The sequence below is a fragment of the Oenanthe melanoleuca genome, chromosome 19 (assembly GCF_029582105.1).
Source record: "Oenanthe melanoleuca isolate GR-GAL-2019-014 chromosome 19, OMel1.0, whole genome shotgun sequence".
Lineage (NCBI taxonomy): Eukaryota > Metazoa > Chordata > Aves > Passeriformes > Muscicapidae > Oenanthe > Oenanthe melanoleuca.
This window is the reverse complement of record NC_079352.1, coordinates 10,612,315-10,632,235: the sequence shown is the minus strand read 5'-3', so window position 1 is coordinate 10,632,235 and position 19,921 is coordinate 10,612,315. Positions and strand designations below refer to the sequence as shown.

Sequence of the window (19,921 nt, the reverse complement as noted above, 5' to 3'; positions counted from 1 at the left end):
GGTCCACACCTGCAATTATTTCCTCCAAAACTGCATTAGAGTTGTTGCACTAAATAAAAAAAGGTTGTAGTGAGATTTTGGGGAATCTGCTCTACTTGGAAACAAGAAGAGTCCTTGCTCTGTGTTGATTGTGTTCCTCTGGGCTGCTGTGGCCCCGACCCCTTCTAGCCCACAGGAATCCTTGGATAAGATCCAGCATTGCCCTTGTCGTAGAAGTGAATTTTTCTGTAAAGGTGCAAGTCCTTGTCTCAACCAACACATATTATTTACTGTGTGATTACCAAATAGTAGGAGTTATGCCAAACAAGTAACATATTTGTCCATTCTGTCAACTGATGACTTGGACTTTTTTCCCCCTGGATATAAACTGAGGAGAATGTCCACCTAAGAAGTGGAATTTTCTGCTGCATCTCTCTATTTTCAAACTGTCTCTCTCACATTTCTGATCCGTTGGCATAGAGTTCACAGCCTTCTCCTAAGGAGAAATTCACCATCATTTGTGGTTAATCGCAGCCTTAAAGCCAACAAATAAGAAGGCCATTTGCAAATAGTCCTTATTTCTTTCAGAGAAAGAAAGAGCTACTGCCTTTACTGGCTTTACTCCCTGGTGTTCTTGTTTGAGAGGGCAGGGTCAGTGCAGAGGCAGCTCCATAAACTTAAAATCCTGAGTCAAAACCCAGTGTTCTACTGCTACTTTCTTTTGGTTATCTGTGTTGGATTGATTGACCACTTCTGGAAACATTAAGAAATGTCAGTGAAATAGAAATGGGAGATTTCTCGAATTTCTCAATAACAAATTTATCTATAATCTCTCTTAAGGGTGGAGAGGGGGGAGAAAGATTCTGTGAAATGAAATTTTAGTCTTGTCTCTTTGGAATGGGATGAAAAGCTTCCCAGGCAATTTGTCTGCTTAAATACTCAACACTAAACTGGATAAAAAAGTTCATTTCAATAGGTTGCTAAAAGGATAAATTTGCTTATGTCAGTTGTAACACAGCACATATACTTGAGGGTTCTCAGCCACAGATCCTGGAGTCTGGGAAGCTGAAAGTGCTTTGGAAAAAGGGAGTATTTTTTTCTTCCTTATGGCAACTTGAAACGGACTTTACTTTTTAGCCAGAAGGCCTTATGCAATGTGTTCCTTAGTGCCCCTGTCAGCTACCTGAGGTCAGCTTTTAGAAGGGAAGTAAATGTCACAGTCCTTGCTTTTCTTTGAATGGAAAAGTTTGAAGATCATGACATGTGAAACGCAAGATATTTTTCTCTGGCAAGATAATTTGATTGTGTAAACCTGCCCCTGTCTTTACTGCACTGTCAGCCTGGTGGGGGAGAAGGAAATGCTGAATCTTCATCAGAATTGTGGTGTTATTGGAAACAAACATTTTAAAGTAACAAGCCCCAGGATAATTGCATCATCTTGATCTATGTTTAATATCTAATAGAGAAACAGTAATAACCATCATGAAAGGGTTCACACTCAGTGCTACTCTTTCTCAGTGTTTACAGTATTCCTTCTGGGATACAGGACAGTTGGGATTTTCATGCCAGCTAACAGGTGGGGGAGTGCTAGGGGAAGGGAGGAGAGCAAAAAGCCGCCCTTGGATGTTTGCATGCTAATGGAACATCTGCCTTAGACAGTGTCCTGGCTCTTAACAGGAATTCTTGGAATTGGGAAATGTGAGGGTACTTTCCATTTGAGCTTTTATTCCCTGAATAATGAAAATTGCTGTGCTTGCTTAGCTTAAAGGAGGAGTTCCCTATCTGGTATGAGAAGCTGGTCCTGGAAATAGTCCACCACAACACTGTGTCATTGGAAAAGTTGGTGGATGCAGCTTGGTTGGAGATCATGACCAAATTCGCAGTGGGAGAAGAGTGTGACTTTGAGGTAAGGATATGTTTTCCATTTTATCCCATGCTTTTGCATAGGGCTAATTCCAGATAGCTAAAGAGCCAGGAGATGGGAAGAATGTGTTAGCTACTCAAGTTACTAGAAGGATGTGAAAATTTATTCTCTGGAGAATCCCAGTGACAGCACCTGCTTTTGGATGGAAAATGGTTTTGTGGTTCAGCCATACTTCTGGTGGGAGATGTTCCTATCTATGGCAAGGATTTGGAACTGGATGATCTTTAAGGGCCCTCCAACTCAAGCCATTCCAGGATCCTGGAATAATAGTAAGAGGAAAATGACTAATACTTGTGTGTGCATGAGAAACAGATAAAATTGTTAAATTACTTAAATATTTGATAGTCTGTTTATATATAAATACATTATTTACTTAGAAGAAATTAAATGTAACCATCTATCATAATCTTTTCACCTTACACATTGCCAGAAGGAGCAGTAGTCTGAAACAAATGGAGCTTGAAGTCAAAGCTTAAAAATCTCTAAAAAGGCCTTAAAGATTTGAAAATTCCCTCCAAATCTGGGACTGTTGATGAAACTCAAAACTTTTTGAAAATGTGGAAGAGTTAATGTTGTATGTGATCAATGTGTAGGACAGCTGGGTTTGCTGAGAACACGCTTGCACCTTGTGCACATACTGTGTCCTTGGGCTGAGGAGGCAGCATTGGAAAACACTGTGGGTTAGGAGTTTTGCTTCTACGTTGTCTAAGCGGGTATTTTTCCCTTCCTCATAGTGTTAAAGCCCAGTAGCTCACCTGTCTTGTTCAAGTTCAGTCTTCCTCCAATATTTCGGTGCAGGTTGGTAAGGAGAAAATGTTGCCTGTAAAAGTTGTGAAAATACATCCCCTGGAGAAAGTTGATGAAGAGGCCTCAGAAAAGAAATCTGATGGAGCCTGTCATTCTCCATCAAGTGACAAGGAGAACTCCAGCCAGGCAGCCCAGGACAACCAGAAGGAAGCTATGCTGAAGGAGGATGACAACAGAAGGGACGGTATGAGTAAGTAGAGACACAGCATGGCAGTGCGTAGCACCTGGCAGTGAGTGTTGGAGTTTATGTACATCTCAGGGCTGGGCTGTGAATGTCTAAACAGTGTTATGGGGTGAAAATCCAAAAGTTATCCTTGTTAGTGTTGCATTTTTGGGGCATCAGTGCTGTTGGCTTTCACCTGTTCTTGCCTGATTTAAAGCAGATGTGCTGTCATTCTAAGGTGTAATACCAAAAGCAATGCATGAAATGTATAGATGTCTAAAGTATAACAAGTGTATTTAAAAAAAAAATGAGGGGAACACCCAAGGTTTGTTCAAAATTACAAAGTTCTGCTGTGATGTTCATCCTCAGAGGAAACCTCCCTAGTTCTAAAGTATGTTCTTTTGGAGTCAGAGACAAGCTCTAATTCTCTTTGTCCCTGGTTGTTATAAAAAATAAGTGGGGTTTTTTTAATTTTTTGTTTATTCTCTTTTCAATTTTCGTATGTTGAGACAATTTCTGTTTCCTAGGAGTTCAAAGTAAAGCATCCTTTAAAACCTTATTCTTCTTTCATATGCTCTTCCATGATGCAGAGCTAGGTAGTGGTGTCTAAGGCTTTTCTAGACTCTGAGGAAGTGTTGTTGAAAGGAAAACAAAACAAAACACCAGCCAAACACATTAAGTTTATCCTTATCTTGTGCAACTTCTTAAAATGGAATAACAAAATTCTTTCAAACAAATTGCAAAAATTGTTTTCAAGCAAACCAACCCCAATCCCACAACATAGTTCTAACCTGGAGAGCTTTATTTTAAAGTCTCATAAATAAATAAACTGTTGGCATTTGTAAATAGTGACTTCCAGCATATGGGAGAGTGTGTGTAATCTCCTCTAATGTCGAGAAGAGGAAACTTTGAAAATAGCCCAGCAAGCAAATAGCAAAGTCAAGTGGAAAAGAAGTTATACCAAGATCTAAGTCTGAGCTTAAAAATTTCTGATGGGTAATGTTATGAGCTGTTCTGATTTCATTGCAGTGGTCTATATAATCAGGAAGTAAAAAAAAAAGGTGTTTCAGAAGCAATTTGGCCTTACACGCGTCATTGGAAACAGGAGTTGTGCTTGGAGATGGGCTAATGATGCTTTATTTATTTACACATGTATTTTTTATTGAGTGGTGGTTCTCTTGAGATGCTGCATAAGAGGTATGGGAAGTACCTTTTACTTCAACAATGCTCAGTGATCAAATTTACAGCAGCAGTTTTGAATGTGGTGTTTAAAAAATATTTACCATGATCCTTTGTTTATCGGTGCATGGTATTCCAGCAGCTGTGGGCATTGCTAGTGCAGCACTCCAAGATTGGATACTGCAGGGGTGAGGGCTCCTGCTCTTGTTTCAGTCTCTCAGTTGGTTCTGGCCTGTGTGTAGTCATCTCTGCAAGCTGGGACTGTCCTCCCCTTTCTGTAAAAAATGAACCTCAATATTTTCCAACTCAAGATGCTGGCAGAGTTATAACCTAAGCACTAGACACACACTCTTATAATTCTTTTCCTTGTACATATGCTGTTACTAAAAGGATATTTTATTGCTAATGCTTTTACATTCTGGTTATAACAGAACATAGGCTCATAGTAACATCATTGAAAAAATTAATCCAGAGTGTGTTAATATAATTATGTAGCATTTCTGACAGTTACACAGCAGACTAGAGAAGTAGGAAATGCTGAGTTGGATCTACAGAGACTGGGGGTTCCCAGACACACTGACCAGGACTTTTTCTCTCCAATAATGTTCTAATAATATGTGACCATGTGATGTGGGGCGTAGTGACTCACTAGAGTGAGTAATTGAAAGCAGTAACAAACTCTGCATAACTATGATGTAAGAGTGTGTGTGCCTGTGTGCGCACGAGGGGACAGAGCAAACCTTGGCAGTTGTATTAATGCTTGTGTCAAACTTGCTGGTTTTGTTGGAGGACAAATGGGGCAGAGAAAGATAGTCTCTCTGCTTAGGAGTCTGCTCTCCTTCAGAAGATAAAGTAAGGCTTTGTACTAGCTTTTTTTTGTGCAGTCTGAAATGGCTTTACATTTTTAGTTGCTTTGGAAATGAACTCTGGAAAATCTTCAGGAGTGAGGAGAGGCTAGATTGTCCCTAAAATTGATGGTGAACTGCTGAAGGCAGGTTCTGTAGCTTGAGCTGGACATGGAACCTACTCTGGAAAATCCGAAGTAAACTGAATACAGGAGATGAAACAATGTAGATGCTTTAGAAACACAGAATCAGCTGTGTTGGAAGTGGCCTTAAATATCCTCTCATTCCAGCCCCCCTGCTATGAACGGTAGACCTTCAGTAGACCATTTTCCTAAGAGCTCCATCCACCTTGCTTTGAACTCTTCCAGGGATGGATGTATGTTATACTACAATGGAATGTAACAACAAGTGAAGTTGGCTTTTAAAAATTGACTTTAGGATGGAATGGAGAGTAGTTTCTTATTCCTTGCCTAAATACTGAGCTGTTTGATGGAATTACATATAGCCATCCCTATATGTGGAGTCTAGAAAGTAAATCACAGAAGAAGGGGTCACTTGATCACATTATGCCATGTTAGGTATAATGGTGCTGGAGCTTCAGTGCTCTATTATGTGATTCTGAGATCTATATTTTTATTCAGGTTTAACATCTACTTGTGTTCTCTATCTATTTAGTAGATACTCTCAGCCCTCATGCTTCCTTTATTGTTTTCTTTGAATCCCAGGAAGAAATTCTTCCCTGTGAGAGTGCTGAGGCCCTGGCACAGTTAGTCCAGCTGTGGCTCCCCCATCCTGGAAGTGTCCAAGGCTGGGTTGGGCAGGGCTTGGAGAGTGGTGGTCTGGTGGAAGGTGTCTCTGATCTAGTGAAGGTTAGGGGGGGCAGGGGGGAGGTGGAATACAATGAGCTTTGAGGTCCCTTCCAGCTCGGGCTATTCCATGATTCTATGGTAGCCACAAACATAAAAACATTTGGAGATTGCTTTCTCCTTAAGATAAAACCAATTCAGTGATTCCTGCCATGGAACTATTTCAGAGAAGGCATGGCAGAGGCAGCCAGGGCTGTTGACAGGAGTTCCCTAAGCAGGGAAGAGATGCAGAGAGATAGGTTTAAATGAAGATGGTCCCTTGTATTCCTTGAAGATAGATGTTACCTCCTTAGTTCAGAACTGGTCTGGGCTTCTGTTCCCAGCCTGTATCCTCAGGCTGTTTCTAAAATCCATTTTGGGTTATTTTCCTAATGTTCTAGTTTAACCAAATGCTGTACAGATAGCAAGAGGTAGGATACCCCATCAGTGGTGGTCTGGATTTTCTAACCTTTTTTTTTTCCCTTTACTTAATAAGACCGTGTCTCACCTTTTTTTTTTTTTTTTTTTTTTTTTAATCAGATGATCGAGCACGTAGGTCTCCGCGAAAGCTTCCCACTTCGTTGAAGAAGGAAGAAAGGAAGTGGGTTCCGCCTAAATTCCTGCCACACAAATATGATGTCAAACTGAAAAATGAAGATAAGGTGAGTTTTCTGCTTGAGTCCTTTCTATTATAACATGAATATGCAAGTTTAATTAATCACTGCCAGTGATTATACAGCACAATGTAGTACTTTCTGCCAGAGTCATGGCGTTGGAAGCAGGATAATTGTCTGTGAGGCTGACCAGCCTGGCTGTTTCTATTTGTAATTAGGTTTTGTGCATGGAAACACTTGATACTACATACACTGAGTCAGAGCCTTATTGCGGTTGCTGTTTAGTGCCTCATCTCTGCTTGTGCAGTTAATGAGACGAGTGAAATCATGAGCGGCAGTTGTTGCTGTTGTCCTGACCGAGCTGCTCTGAGTTATAGGTGGCAACGCTTTGGAAAGCTCTGGGTAGCTGCAGCACTGCTCTGTGCTTTTTGTCTGCTCTTTGGTAATTTGACAAGAGAGGCAGTGCTGACCTTGAAGAGTACCATGTGTGGAGGTTCTCATCTGGTATCAGGAAAAATATCAAACATGAATATGTAAAAGCTTTAAAGTCAGTAGAAAGCACAAGCTGGAGGAAGGTCTGAGATAAAACAGTGGGCTTTGGCAAAAAAATCTGCATCATAAACTCATGGTTTTTACTGTTTTGACTATCTGATTCTCCTACCAATCTCTTTGTCTCTCAGTTCTGCAAATTCTGTTTGTTTTGAGTCTTTCCAAGAGAGCTTTGAGTGAGTGAAGAGTTTTTGGACATGAAGTAGTACAATGATCCTGGTTCCTTATAGCCAAATGATCTGTATTTATAATGTGCTTAGAAGTTAATGATTAACAGTGTGTCTGTTTGTTATCACCAAGATCATCAGCAACGTTCCAGCAGATAGCTTAGTCCGTACAGAGCGTCCTCCCAACAAGGAGATCTTGAGGTACTTCATCCGTCACAATGCATTACGTGCTGGCACGTGTGAGAATGCCCCGTGGGTCGTGGAGGATGAGTTAGTGAAGAAATACTCCCTACCCAGTAAATTCAGCGACTTCTTGCTTGACCCACATAAGGTAAGAATTCTAAAAGCACTTGCTTTGCTTTGCTTTCCCACCCATTCCTTGGGTCTTGGCAGAGACCTCAGTGTGCTGGTTGGGTTTTAGGATCACAAAATCATTAGGGTAGGAAAAGCCCCCTAAGATCATAAAGCCACTAAACCATGCCCCCAGGTGCCAATTCCACATATCTCTTAAATCCAGAGAGAAGCAGAGCAGGGAAACCTACTCTTCTGAAGGTTGACCTTTTGAGAGGTAACATGACTTGAACATCTGAAACAGTGGTCTGCTTTGAAAATTTGAAATGCAACTTCCCTTTAGTTTTTCCAGTAGTTTGCATTACTTGTCTACAGGTAAAGATATGATTTCCTGTTGTAAGAGAAATGGGAGAGCTACAGTCTTTACATGGTAGTGTCAGGTATTGGACCCAAGACCTGGATGCACGTGACTTCATGAGGCCTGATTCACATATGGGGGCTGTATTGAGTGATGGCAAATACTACAAATTTAGTACTGAGTACACACATAGCATGGATGGGTTCTTCCAGCCCTTTGTGCTAATGAGCCAGATATAACATTAATCAACTAAATGCCATATCATGTAATAATGCTGTTCTAAAATCCATCTTTTGGTGTAGAGAGCACTATTTTGTTCGTTCAGTAAACTCACTTTTTCATAGACTCTGTCAAGTGTTGTTCTAAAACTAGAAGATAAATATTTGTTCAGGACAAGGGGGAAATGACTTCAAACTCACACAGAGTAGATTTACATTTAGTATTGGGAAAAAATTCTTCCGTGTGGGGTGGTGAGACCTTGGCACGCATTGCCCAGAGAAGCTGTGGCTGCCTCATCCCTGGAAGTGTCTAAGTCCAGGTTGGACAGAGCTTGGAGCAACCTGGTTTAGAGGTAGGTGTCTGTGCCTGTGGCAGGGGTTTGAACAAGATGATCTTTATGATCCCTCCCAACCCAGGCCATTCTCTGACTCAGATTATGACTGCAGAAGCCTTCTACCCTTAATGCAGCGAGCAATTTCATTAGAAAAAGCATTAAAACATGGGCAAAAATGATTGACAGAGATCTAGATAACATTTATTTACGTTTCAGTATTAATACAAAATCATTCTTTCTTTAATTTTAGTATATGGCTCTCAATCCCTCAACCAAGAGGAAGAGCTCTCGGTCACCTGACAGAAAGCTTCCTAAGAAATCCAAAGCAGATGGATCTTCACTGGGACAGCCACTGAGTCCAACACTGTGGTGCCACGTGCATTTGGAAAAATCTATAATTGGCTCTCCGCTGAAGGTGAAAAACTCTAAGAACTCAAAATGTCCTAAAGAGGAGCTGGAAGAGGTGATGAAAATTGTGTCACCTGCTAAACTTGCTTCTAACTTTCACATTCCAAAGAGGGGCCGACTAGGAAAGGGCAACAACAAATCCTTGGACAAAAAGCAAAGAGGCAAAAGGGTTCTGAATGGGCAGAAGTCGTCGGGGAAGACAAAGTCTCCTAGGAAAGGTTTGAAGACCCCCAAGATGAAAATGAAACAAATGACTCTGCTGGACATGGCTAAAGGTACCACTAAGGTGTCCAGGGCTCCCAGGAATTCTAGCGGCACCCCTGGATCTTCCAGGAAACCCCAGAAACACCTGCCTCCTGCAGCACTCCATCTCATTGCTTATTACAAAGAAAACAAAGACCGGGAAGACAAAAAAAGTGCTCTTTCCTGCATCATCTCCAAAACAGCTCGGCTGCTCTCCAGTGAGGACCGTGCCCGTCTCCCTGAGGATTTGCGTGGGTTGGTACAGAAACGCTACGAGCTCCTGGAGCACAGGAAGAGATGGGCCACCATGACTGAGGAACAGCGGAAGGAGTACATGAAGAAGAAAAGGGAAAAGCTGAAAGAGAAACTGAAGGAAAGAGCAAAAGAGCGGAAGGAGAAGGAGATGAAGGAAAAACTGGAAAAACAGAGGCGATTTGAGGACCAAGATCTGAAAGGGAAGGTATTGCCTACTTTTAAACTGGTTGATACTCCAGAGGGACTTCCCAACACACTTTTTGGGGATGTGGCTATGGTGGTGGAGTTCCTGAGCTGTTACTCAGGGTTATTGATGCCAGATGCTCAGTATCCCATCACAGCAGTGTCCCTGATGGAAGCCCTTTGTGCAGAAAAGGGAGGCTTCCTGTACTTGAACAGAGTGCTGGTCATCCTCTTGCAGACCCTGCTGCAGGATGAAATTGCTGAGGATTATGCTGAGCTGGGAATGAAACTTTCTGAAATCCCACTTACTCTGCATTCTGCTTCTGAGTTGGTTCGCCTGTGCCTGCGCAAGTCAGATGTGCAGGAGGAAAGTGAGGTCTCAGATAACGTAGATGAAAGTAAGGATTCAGCAACTTTTGAGGATAATGAAGTGCAGGATGAGTTTTTGGAGAAACTGGAGACATCAGAGTTCTTTGAGCTGACTCCTGAAGAGAAATTACGGATCCTTGGAGCACTGTGTCACCGGATCCTAATGACGTACTCGGTGCAGGACCATGTGGAGGCCAAGCAGCAGGCTTCAGCTGAGCTTTGGAAAGAGCGCCTGGCTGTCCTGAAAGAGGAGAATGACAAGAAGAGGGCAGAGAAACAGAAGCGAAAGGAAATGGTGGCCAAAACCAAGGAGAGCGGGAAAGAAGAGCATATGATGGGAAGGAATGAAAAGAAAAAACACGAAATGATGAAAATAGAGCGCCGGGTGGAAATTGAAGCTGATGATATGATCAGTGCTGTAAAGAGCAGGCGCCTTCTTGCCATTCAAGCCAAGAAGGAGAGGGAGCAACAAGAAATACAAATGAGAGGTAAGAAAAATTACCTAGTAAGTAGAGCGTTTGTGTGTTGTGGAATAACTTCATGGCAAAAATGACAACAGCCTGTTTTCAGAAGCACTGTCAGGTTTAAGGGATTTGCTCCCTGGAGATTTATAATTTAACTGCTGTAATTCCTGTGACAGCCTAAACTTTGTAAATTTAAGAAAAAATAATACCTGCTTCTAGTTTTTTATCTGTGGGTGTTTTTTGTTCAGTGCCTTTCTAATTGTGGTAGGCACAGAAAGATTAGACAACACAGTATATGTTTTGGGAACAGAAAACCAAAAATTTGTCTTGCGTCCAAACGTCATCAGGTTCTTGGGTACAGAGGAGGTATTTCCTGCCTAAAAGCAGTTCCTACTGCTGCTGCTGGCCCTGCTGCTGTTCCCATGGTCAGGTTGTTGCCAGCAGCCCTTCTCCCAGATCAGGGTTTGGGCAGTAAATCTGTTTACTGTTCATTGCTTTAAAGAATTAGTTATGGAGGTGTATAAATATAAACTGTCCACTCAAACCTCTCTAAATCATACGGTGCAACACCAGACGTTGTCTCTGTGTAAGTAATGCTGCTTGAGGAGTATGAATGTAAGGAGAGAACATTTTGGAATTATAGTTTAGGGCTTTTATTGGTTGTTAATATGGATGCTGGGCAGATGGAAGTGGACAGTGTAGCTCATCTGGATTGTTATTTCACTTCTGAAACAAATGAGGGATAAGCATCCCTCATGGAGCCTGGCTTTTGCACCTTCTCTACAATGTGGGATTATCTGTGAGTGTATGGTTGTAAATAATGTTAACTAAAATCCCCAATAAAACAGCTTTTTTTATTCCCATGGTGTAGTAAAATAAAAGACAATATTGATGTCAGGATACAATAAAGAAAAGCTAATGCTGCTCTTTGCTGATTCTAACAGTGAGGATGGAGAAAGAAGCAGAAGAAGAAAGAATCCGCAGGCATAAAGCTGCTGCTGAGAAAACTTTCCAGGATGGAATTGCCAAAGCCAAACTGGTGATGCGCAGGACCCCAATTGGCACTGATAGGAATCATAACAGGTGGGAAAGGAAATGACCATGAGCTTCCATCTCTGCCCTGGGGCTGTGTCAGATACCATCCCCCAGGAAGGGATTGATAGGGAGGGTATATGGAACTGGGGAGAAGAGAGAAGGGGATAGTATTTGTGTATACAGAGTGTAGTGGCTGATTGCATGCCCAGCTTTTTGGAGCCTCCCCATGGAGGTCAGGACCAGTGGAGGTTCAAGTGCTGGCATTGGGTGCTCAGGAGCTTTGTTACCATCTTTTCTTTTTTTTTTATGTTTGTTGCACAGGCATACTCTTGGAATGGATTCTACGCAAAGCTTTCCCTGTTTATCAATCAGCTGTGCTAACATAAAGATATATGTGCATTCAGCTTTTAGTGAGTCGACCACTCAGATGCTTCTCCCCTCAATGCAAATAAAAGTGTTTGTGTGTTTAACTAGCCAGGAAAGGAAACAGCTACCTATTAACACACATTTCTTGCAGGTACTGGCTGTTTTCGGATGAGGTTCCTGGCTTGTTTATTGAGAAAGGCTGGGTACATGACAGTATAGACTACAGATTTACCCTTCCCCACCAGAAAAAGGAAGATTTGAAGAAGGACTACAGCCCTGGAGGTATGGTCTCTTGACGATATTTCCTGTGCTCTGACACTTTGAATGGAGTAATGAGTGTGAAAGAACTGTCTAGTGTGGTTGTTTTCCTGGGGATACTCTGATTTAAGCCTACTTTTAACTCTAGAATTCTGCACACAAGAGGTGCTGGTGATATTTCCCTTCTGCTGCTGCAGGTCTGGAGACTTGCCTGCAATATCCCACCTAAGGACTGTGGAATACAGTCTCCTCTCCTACAACTAGCGAGGTTGATGTCAGTTAGTATCATCCTTCTAGTTCACTCTGACCCTGCTGAGTTGCAGTATGCCAGACCCATGCACAGTTAGCCAGTTGTCCTGCAGAGTGAGGGTGTCCATCACAGTGCTGATATTTTGCTGGTGCCAAGACTCCCAGCTCAGCCTGTGGAATAGTAACAAGTTAAGTCTAAGTCTGTTAGATACACACAGATTTGCAGATTGAGGTTGTTTTGGTGAACATCCCTCTTGCACTTCCTCTCAGCCTGCTCTTTGCCTTTGCTGAATGCGTAGGTGAGGTGCAAGGGACTTGCTGAACTTCTAGTGCTTCCTCTGTGATTTTTCCTGGCTGATTTGGAGCCTGGATCTTGGAACCTCGCAAGCTTGAACAGGCACAAAAATTCATCTGTACAGAAGGAAACAAGAATTCTATGTGGAAATAGTTCTTGGGACAAAAGACCCTGCAGTAATCTGACTCAGCTGAGTTTCAGTCAAGATCATTTTGTAACATCACATTCTGACACCGAGTCCATCTACAGCAATCCTGCATGGGAGAGCTTATCAACTTAGATCCAAGCCCTCAGTTGGTGGGATTGTCTTAGACAAGGGACAAACTAGACACCTGTAGAGGAACGGAACAGGATGAACCAACAGTGAGATCCTTCATCCAGGTGTAACTTTACAGCTACCTGTGTCTTGGATACTGACTGACCTGGAGGTGAATCATTCCAAGCTCCTCTGTTGGCTATATTTTCTTACAAGAATTATTTTCAAATACTGAAATACAAATACTGTGTTCCTGATCAACTCCTTGCTTCCAGCTGATTTAATCTCTCAGCTGCTGCTGCAGCAAATGGGCAGGATTTCAGCATGTTCCTTTGGACATTCAGGCCTTAACAATCAAAGGCCTGAATGAGTAAAGATTTAAATTCACGTCAGAGTGTTGTCTTGAGATGCTCAGAAATAAAAATTCATGCTGCTTATTCCTCCTTTGGTTTTAAAAGTGCTTTGTCAGTATACAGCTAAAAACTGAAGCTAGTTTTATGTATTTGGAATAGTAGGAATGCTGCTCGGGAATGTACCTGAGCCTGTGCTTTTCTTTTGCAGAGAAGCGGAAAAGCACAGGCAGTGACGGCCGAGGGAACAAGCTGCACCGATCCATGCCAGCTACAGACCTGCCTCCTGAGACCACCACTCCCAAGCAGGGCCAGAACTTATGGTAACACACATTTTCATGGCTGCAAAGTACTCAAAGAAGTCAGGGAATCTAGATGGATTTATTTTGCTAAACCCTGCTACAAACCTGTTCCTCTTTCAATGCTGGGCAGTTGGGTTGGTTCAGCAGCTCCCCAGGCCTCTGCTGCTATTATTACTGCCCTGCTAACAGCGCAGCCAGTCCAAGAGCCAGTGGAACCGTCATTCAACCTAATCAGTCATACAAAGCCAGTATAAATTAAGCTATTAAAATGCTTCTTTGATGTATTGCTTTTAAAATCCATGTTGACAGCCTGTTATCCCATTAATGCTTCCCAAAGCCAAGCAGCGTCTTGCAAATCTACCTTTGAGTATATTTGATTGTAACCTGCTCTGGTAATTTGCCCTATCAGTGTCCTTAAAGAAATTCTCTGATGTTGAATGGTGCTCTGTGTGGTAAGGAATGCTCATTAGTGTCCCCATGCCAGAAAACCCTGGTTAAGCTTTACCTGTTAACTGCTGTGGAGTATTATGTATTTTTTAGATAACCCTGAGGACAAACTGTCAAAAAGTATGTGCTCCTGCAGCTCCCCTCTTACTGTCTGTCCCACAGAGTTCCACTACTGACACACAGAGTGGGGTTGCTTGGTCTTTGAAAAATAGAGTTGAACTCATCTCCAGAAAATAGTTGCAAGTCAGAACTACTTTACTAAACATGCACCTGCTCCCCCACCAGGAACTGTAAAAGAGACTGAAATTGTTGGTGTCTTGATTTATCTGAACCATCAGCATTGAGTGCTGACTCTTGGTATTGCTGTCATGGCAGCAGGTCATAGGGTATCACAGAGTTCCTGTGCTTTCCTTGGCTGCTCCATCCTCCCATGACAAATCCCCACCCGTCTGGGTCTTTACACATCTTGCCAAAATTCAGGCAGTTAGGCTTTCCTAGGGAATTGGTCCTGCACGGGGAATGTGATCCACAAGAAAATCCTCTGCTCTTCCTAACTGCTTCCTCTAACGCTTGGTCTTTATCGAGCAGAGATGGCAAGGTGTGTTCCAGGAGAAGAACCAATTCTATAAGGAAAACAGTAGCTTAAATTTACAGAGCATATTGCTAACACTGAGGGCAGCATAGAGGCAAATTGAATGAGTTAACACAGAATTCCTTCAACTTGTGACTCCAGGCTGAACTTGAAAAAGCACAGTATTTAATCTGCTGATTCAGGTTGGCAACTCCCAACAACATTCTGAGGGAGATCAATATGGTGACAGGGGCAGGAGTGCTGTATGGAGTAATTGGTCTAACCCTGGGAGGAGCAGCTCTTGGAACCAGATCCTGGACATACACAGTGCTGAATTATACTCTGTCACTAAGAGCTGCTTTGTATGGAGTGACTGTAGTGTATTCTCCTTTTATAAAAGAAAGCAACAAAAAGAATTAAGAAGCTTCTTTAAAAAAATGCCTAAAATGGCAGCCAGAAGCCCAAAACACTTTCGAAGAGATTTGCCATAGAGTTTCCATACTAAATGATCAGAGCAAGTGCTGCCTCCTAACTTTGGGGAAAAAAGAGGTTGAGGAACTTGGAAACAAAACTGTAGCAGCAATAACACTTTGAGTTCACATCAGGATAAGGAAGCTGCTGAAAGTAAGAAAGCCTACTTAAAATCTGTGGTAAATCTCAGTGAAATAAATAAAAATAATGATAAAGTGAAGTACAGACTAAGGGCAAAACAATTTTCCCTTTGGGGAACAATCCTGTGTTACAAAATCCATTGTTACAGGGTCTGCCTTTGGAGAAGAGGGAGGCTCTTTGCATGACAGAATAATTGGCTAAGAAATACTAAATAAATTACAGAAATACTCTTAACTTGTATGTTCAGTGGGGAGGTGGAGAGTAATGCTAGAGGAAACTAGGGTAGTCTCCTAAAGAGGTTTTCTTTGATAGAGAAAAGAGGGATTGGGAAATAAAACTAGCAAATGGCCTGTTTTGAAATAGAGAGGAAAGCGCTGAGATACACAACTGGCTGCTGCCAATTGCTGTGGATCTGTGAATTACACCAGTGGACAAATTGCTAAGAGAAGAGTTAATTGAGAAGTAGGAGGCACAAAGGTAATTGTCCTGGCACACAGAGGAGTCCTCAAACTAGCGGATGCTGCAGTCTGGAGGGGTAGGTTGAAGAACTGTCAATGCATACCTGCTCTGCCTTTTGGCCACTCGGATATCAGACACTGAGCTGCGTGGGGGGTTTTTTTGGCCTGGCTGTTACGCCTTAATTTCTGTCCTTTCTCATCCCTGCTAGGAAGGACTTTTAAGTGCTGACAGTTACAATACTTGCTGGTTTTTTGCAAGGGTCTTGTGCCTGTGTGCACTGTTCTGCCAGGCAGGGGGAGCAGTGCAGGTGGAAGATGTGAGCCAGGCATGGGCCTTGAGCAGGGCAGCTTCTCAAATGACACATAACCCTTTCTAATTGAGTGCTGTGCTGGCTGCCTCTCCCTGACTGATAGGGCACCCAAAGCCATGCCTGCAGCTAAGCAATAAGGTCTCTCAGCTGAAAGGCTTTTCCTTAAAGATTTGGAACTGCTTAGAGTCTGCTTGCTAAGTACCTGTCTTACATCTGCCACTATTTACATGTAAGCATCCACAGAGAAACAAGTGATAGGCTAGGAGCTGTTACTTCAGGGGTTAGCCAGAAGCTAGAACTTCTCTCTTAGGAAATCCATATTCCTATTCCTGTTTTTTCATTTGGGCCCATTGCCTTTGATCTCAAGGACTGCTCTGAACATAAATGGTTATGGAAGAGTCTCCTCCTTGACTGCTTTTTGCACAGTCCTTGGACACCATGAGGAGCCCCGAGCCCACACTGCAGTACTTGGATATCTCTGTGTCCTGTAGTTTGGGAACAAGGACATGTCCAGCTGTAACTCATAATTTTGTCATGTGCATGTGAAGGTTCATTTCTTTGTGTTCTGCTTTAAGTCCTGCTGTTTCTCTTTTCCTAGTGGTATGTGGAACATGGGATTGAGTAGCCTCAGAGTACATATAGAGCATTTTTAGCTGTACCCTTTTATACTTTAGAGTGATGAGACTTTGAAATGAAACACCAAATTAACTCTGAATAGTTGTATTTCACAGTCCTGCCCCTTTTCCCCTTGAGGATGGGATCTGGTAGGGCACTGACAAAGGGAGAAATAGATTTATACTTCTGTCAGGAATTATATAAGCAGTATCTCACGGAAGTGGTTTTGCTGTCAGCACTTTCTCCCCAAAAAGAAGAGGTTCCAGTGTTCTGTCCAGAAGTGCAGCATCATAAACACTTGGTTACTTCTGTCTTCTCCAGACACATGGACCTCTCCCTCTCTTCACCTTGTGTTCCACTTGTACAGATGTTAATTCTTATTAAAACTCTCCTTGTTCTGGGCACATAGGCTCCAAAGAAATCTCTGTCCACATCATAGTGCTTGTGGGCTGTGTACTTCCTGGTCTTTCCTGCAATAGCCATGGGGGAATCACAGCCTTGGCAGGATATTAGCGTACAGGAGACTTCTTGCTCATCCTGGTCAGAAAGGAGTTGAATTTTGGAAACAGTGGCATCTCTGCAGAGTAACTGCCATTGTTCTCCATCTATTAGGAATTCAGCATGGTGTGGCGGGTCCCCTCTGCAGACAATTTGAGTTGACCATGAGTGGGTGCTGACAGACTCCATTCTCACACCTATGCTGTACAGATGGAGTTCCCCTGTTTCCACCAACCCTCCAGAGCAGGTACTGGTCCTGGGCTCCTCTAGATGTCGTCCTCCCAATTTCGTTGCTCTTTAGTTCAGATTTTAGACCTTTCTGTGTCCCTTCTGGCATGTAGCCCAAGAACAGGTAGGAATATTCAGAGTGAATACTGGGAGCTCCTTTTGACTTGATGCTTGTTCCTTCTGTTCTGGTTGCTGACCAGTCTGTTGGCTTGTGCTGCCAGAAAGGTCAGGAGAGAATCTAGGCTGTTCTTTAGGAATGCTTACATTAGTCAGGATTTCCCCCCTGTAGATCTGTTTGAAGACCCCCACTTAGTTTTGACTTTCTCAAAGGGATCTTTCCCATCCCTCTGGAGTGTGTGATTAACCTGTGCTAGGCCACATGAGGGCATCAACTCTTACCATCCCTCTCTGCAAGACTCACTTTCACTTCTCCTTTTAAAATGGCAGCCTGTCTTATGATGTCCATGCTCCCAACCTGGAGGTGGTTGAGCTCCGGGTGGACGTGCAGGTAGTTGCTACAGGTAGGGGGTGCCTGGAGCTAGTCTAGGAAGCAGGAGCTGTGGCTGCACAGAGTAGCAAGGGGTCACTAATAAAACTAACATGGTGTCTCCGATATGTTTGTATTTGGCAGATCAGGTTTTGGTTCAGGCTTGAGTTCAGGCTTAAGTAGATCAGTTCCCTGTCCCAGAAAGCACTTCTTACTCTCAGGGTGAACTGGGAAGATTTAATTACCTGTTGACGATGCTCTTCCTTCCCTGTCTCATGTCCTTTTCAGCAGGAACTAAGTTGTTCCAGGGCTTAACTCTGGCTTTCTTAAAAGTGTGGGAGCTGCTTTCTGCAGCTGCCCAGCAGCCTATGTTGTCTTCCCCCAAAATACTGGAGAATAGAAACCCTACATGATGACTGTTTCCAGTACCCTTTCCTTTTTACAGTGTGACAAAACAGTGCAGTGAGTTCCCCCCTTTGATTGTCTCCATGGGAGAAAGCAGGGAAAGCTCAGATGTGGTATTCTTGAATATTTTTCTAGTTGGTTTCCATGATGTATCACCAGCAGTGTCTGATGTTGTTTCATCATGACCTGGGCAACCCATCTCAAGGTGTCTGGGAAATATTTCTGTGCTGGGTAACTGTAGGGCACTGTTTGGAGTGTAATTTATGCCATTCCCAGGTGGTGACACATTCTAGTGGGTGAAGGATATCTGAAGCTGCTCTGTCCTGTTCCACAGGGAAAGGTGCAGAGAGTAGTGGTGCCCAGAGGTTTTGATCTCAGGGTGCAGAGTGAGGATGCTCCACAGGGTCAAATGTACTGAAGCAGATGACTAACTAAAAAACATCCTCCTTCGGTTGTTGAACAATCAATCTTATTGTCTATTAGAGTAATGAATTTCCTTGCTGAATGCAAATTGAGAGGCCTTTGCCCTAGTAGGACCATACATATTCATGGAATTATGGAGTATTGTCAGATATGGTATTTAGTAAGTATTTCTACAGAAAAGTAAGCATTGTGGAGACTGGTATTCCAAGAGGAGCCACAGCAATATCTTTCTCTAGTTGTTGCTTGTCTCATCTGAGCTTGTTCTCAGAACAAAAGATTAGATCTGGAATCTTCTTGTAAGGATCACAGAGTGGTCCTTTGCAGTTGTTTCCAAATAAGGTTGATTATCCTGTTTCCTGTATTCCCTCTTCTAATGAGCAATCCCCTAACAGAATATAGAGAATTAGTCATATTTTCTGTGAACAGCCTCTGAAGCTCAAGTTGCATTCACATCCCATCAGATGAAGAGGCTCCATGGTTTCCTGGAATAAAGTTGGAAAGAAGGAAAGCGCAGAATTTCAGGCTTAAAACTCATTTGAGTTTTAAAACTCATTTAAATGTACAACTCAGCATGCAAACAGGATTGCACTCTGGAATTGTTGAAAGAATATCTGATTCACAGTACTCTGTAAAAGTATTCCCCTTTTAGATTGGACTAACTGCTGATGGCAGTTAATCCTCAAGGATTCCTGAGCAGGAAGGTTTCATGCTGTACAATATGGTTTTCAGAGTCTACACTTGAGCTTCAAGTTTGGGCAAACTTAGAGAGGAGGCCTTATGCACTTGCAGAGGACAGAGCCTGCACAGGCACACAGCTCCAGCAGCAGCAGTTGTGGGATCAATCAGGACACCCCCTTTTTAATCTGGGGACTTCTGGTTAATGAGAGAAAATATGATTCAGTTGCCATGCTGTCAGTGCATGTGTTAGTCTTTTCTAGTACATCTGACGTAACATTCAGATCACTTTAACTGCAGAGTGTGAATGGTATCCCTGGGGTAGACAACTGACTTAAAATGTTAACATTTTAATAAACTTAATGAGGAAAATACTTTCATTAACTAATTTTGTGTTTATTTTGATTCTGTTTTTCTTACCCTGGAATTTGCTATATTTGGGGACCTTGAAAAGAAGCCAACGTGAGTCAGAATTCTTCTACCAGCATTCCTGGAAATGTTTCACCTTGCTCCATGGGGTCAGGATATAGGTTACCTCTTACCCCTACCTACTGATCCTTGGGAACTATTTAGAAGAAGAAATTGTATTGTCACAAAGATACCCTATGTGATCTAGGCGCATTTTTCTATCTTTCAGGTTTCTCTGTGACAGTCAGAAGGATTTGGATGAGCTGCTGGATTGCCTGCACCCCCAAGGAGTAAGGGAGAGCCAGCTCAAGGAGCGCTTGGAGAAAAAGTGAGCCTGCTCTTTGTTTTTCTGTGTGTGCCTTCTCCAAGTCAAAGCATGTCCTTGGCACAGCAATCCTTCCCATTCCTGGGGCAGCTTCCCATGCTGGGCTTTGATTGTTCCTGTGCTGAAGAGGGGAGGACGTTCAGGTTGAGTA

The 19,921-nt window shown here is 42.8% G+C and overlaps 1 protein-coding gene across 3 annotated transcripts in view; it reads left to right on the top strand.

The window, feature by feature from the left end:
• BAZ1B (bromodomain adjacent to zinc finger domain 1B) overlaps window positions 1-19,921 on the top strand; it is a 43,386-nt gene that overhangs the window by 6,916 nt on the left and 16,549 nt on the right. For 2 of the 3 annotated variants that reach the window (XM_056506587.1, XM_056506589.1), the window contains exons 3-11: window positions 1,741-1,885; window positions 2,702-2,900; window positions 6,283-6,404; window positions 7,206-7,403; window positions 8,525-10,220; window positions 11,141-11,279; window positions 11,749-11,879; window positions 13,217-13,328; window positions 19,675-19,773. In XM_056506587.1, the coding sequence (XP_056362562.1) occupies window positions 1,741-1,885; window positions 2,702-2,900; window positions 6,283-6,404; window positions 7,206-7,403; window positions 8,525-10,220; window positions 11,141-11,279; window positions 11,749-11,879; window positions 13,217-13,328; window positions 19,675-19,773 (2,841 nt within the window). The remainder of the gene's footprint in view (window positions 1-1,740; window positions 1,886-2,701; window positions 2,901-6,282; window positions 6,405-7,205; window positions 7,404-8,524; window positions 10,221-11,140; window positions 11,280-11,748; window positions 11,880-13,216; window positions 13,329-19,674; window positions 19,774-19,921) is intronic. The other variant, XM_056506588.1, reaches the window with a different exon arrangement.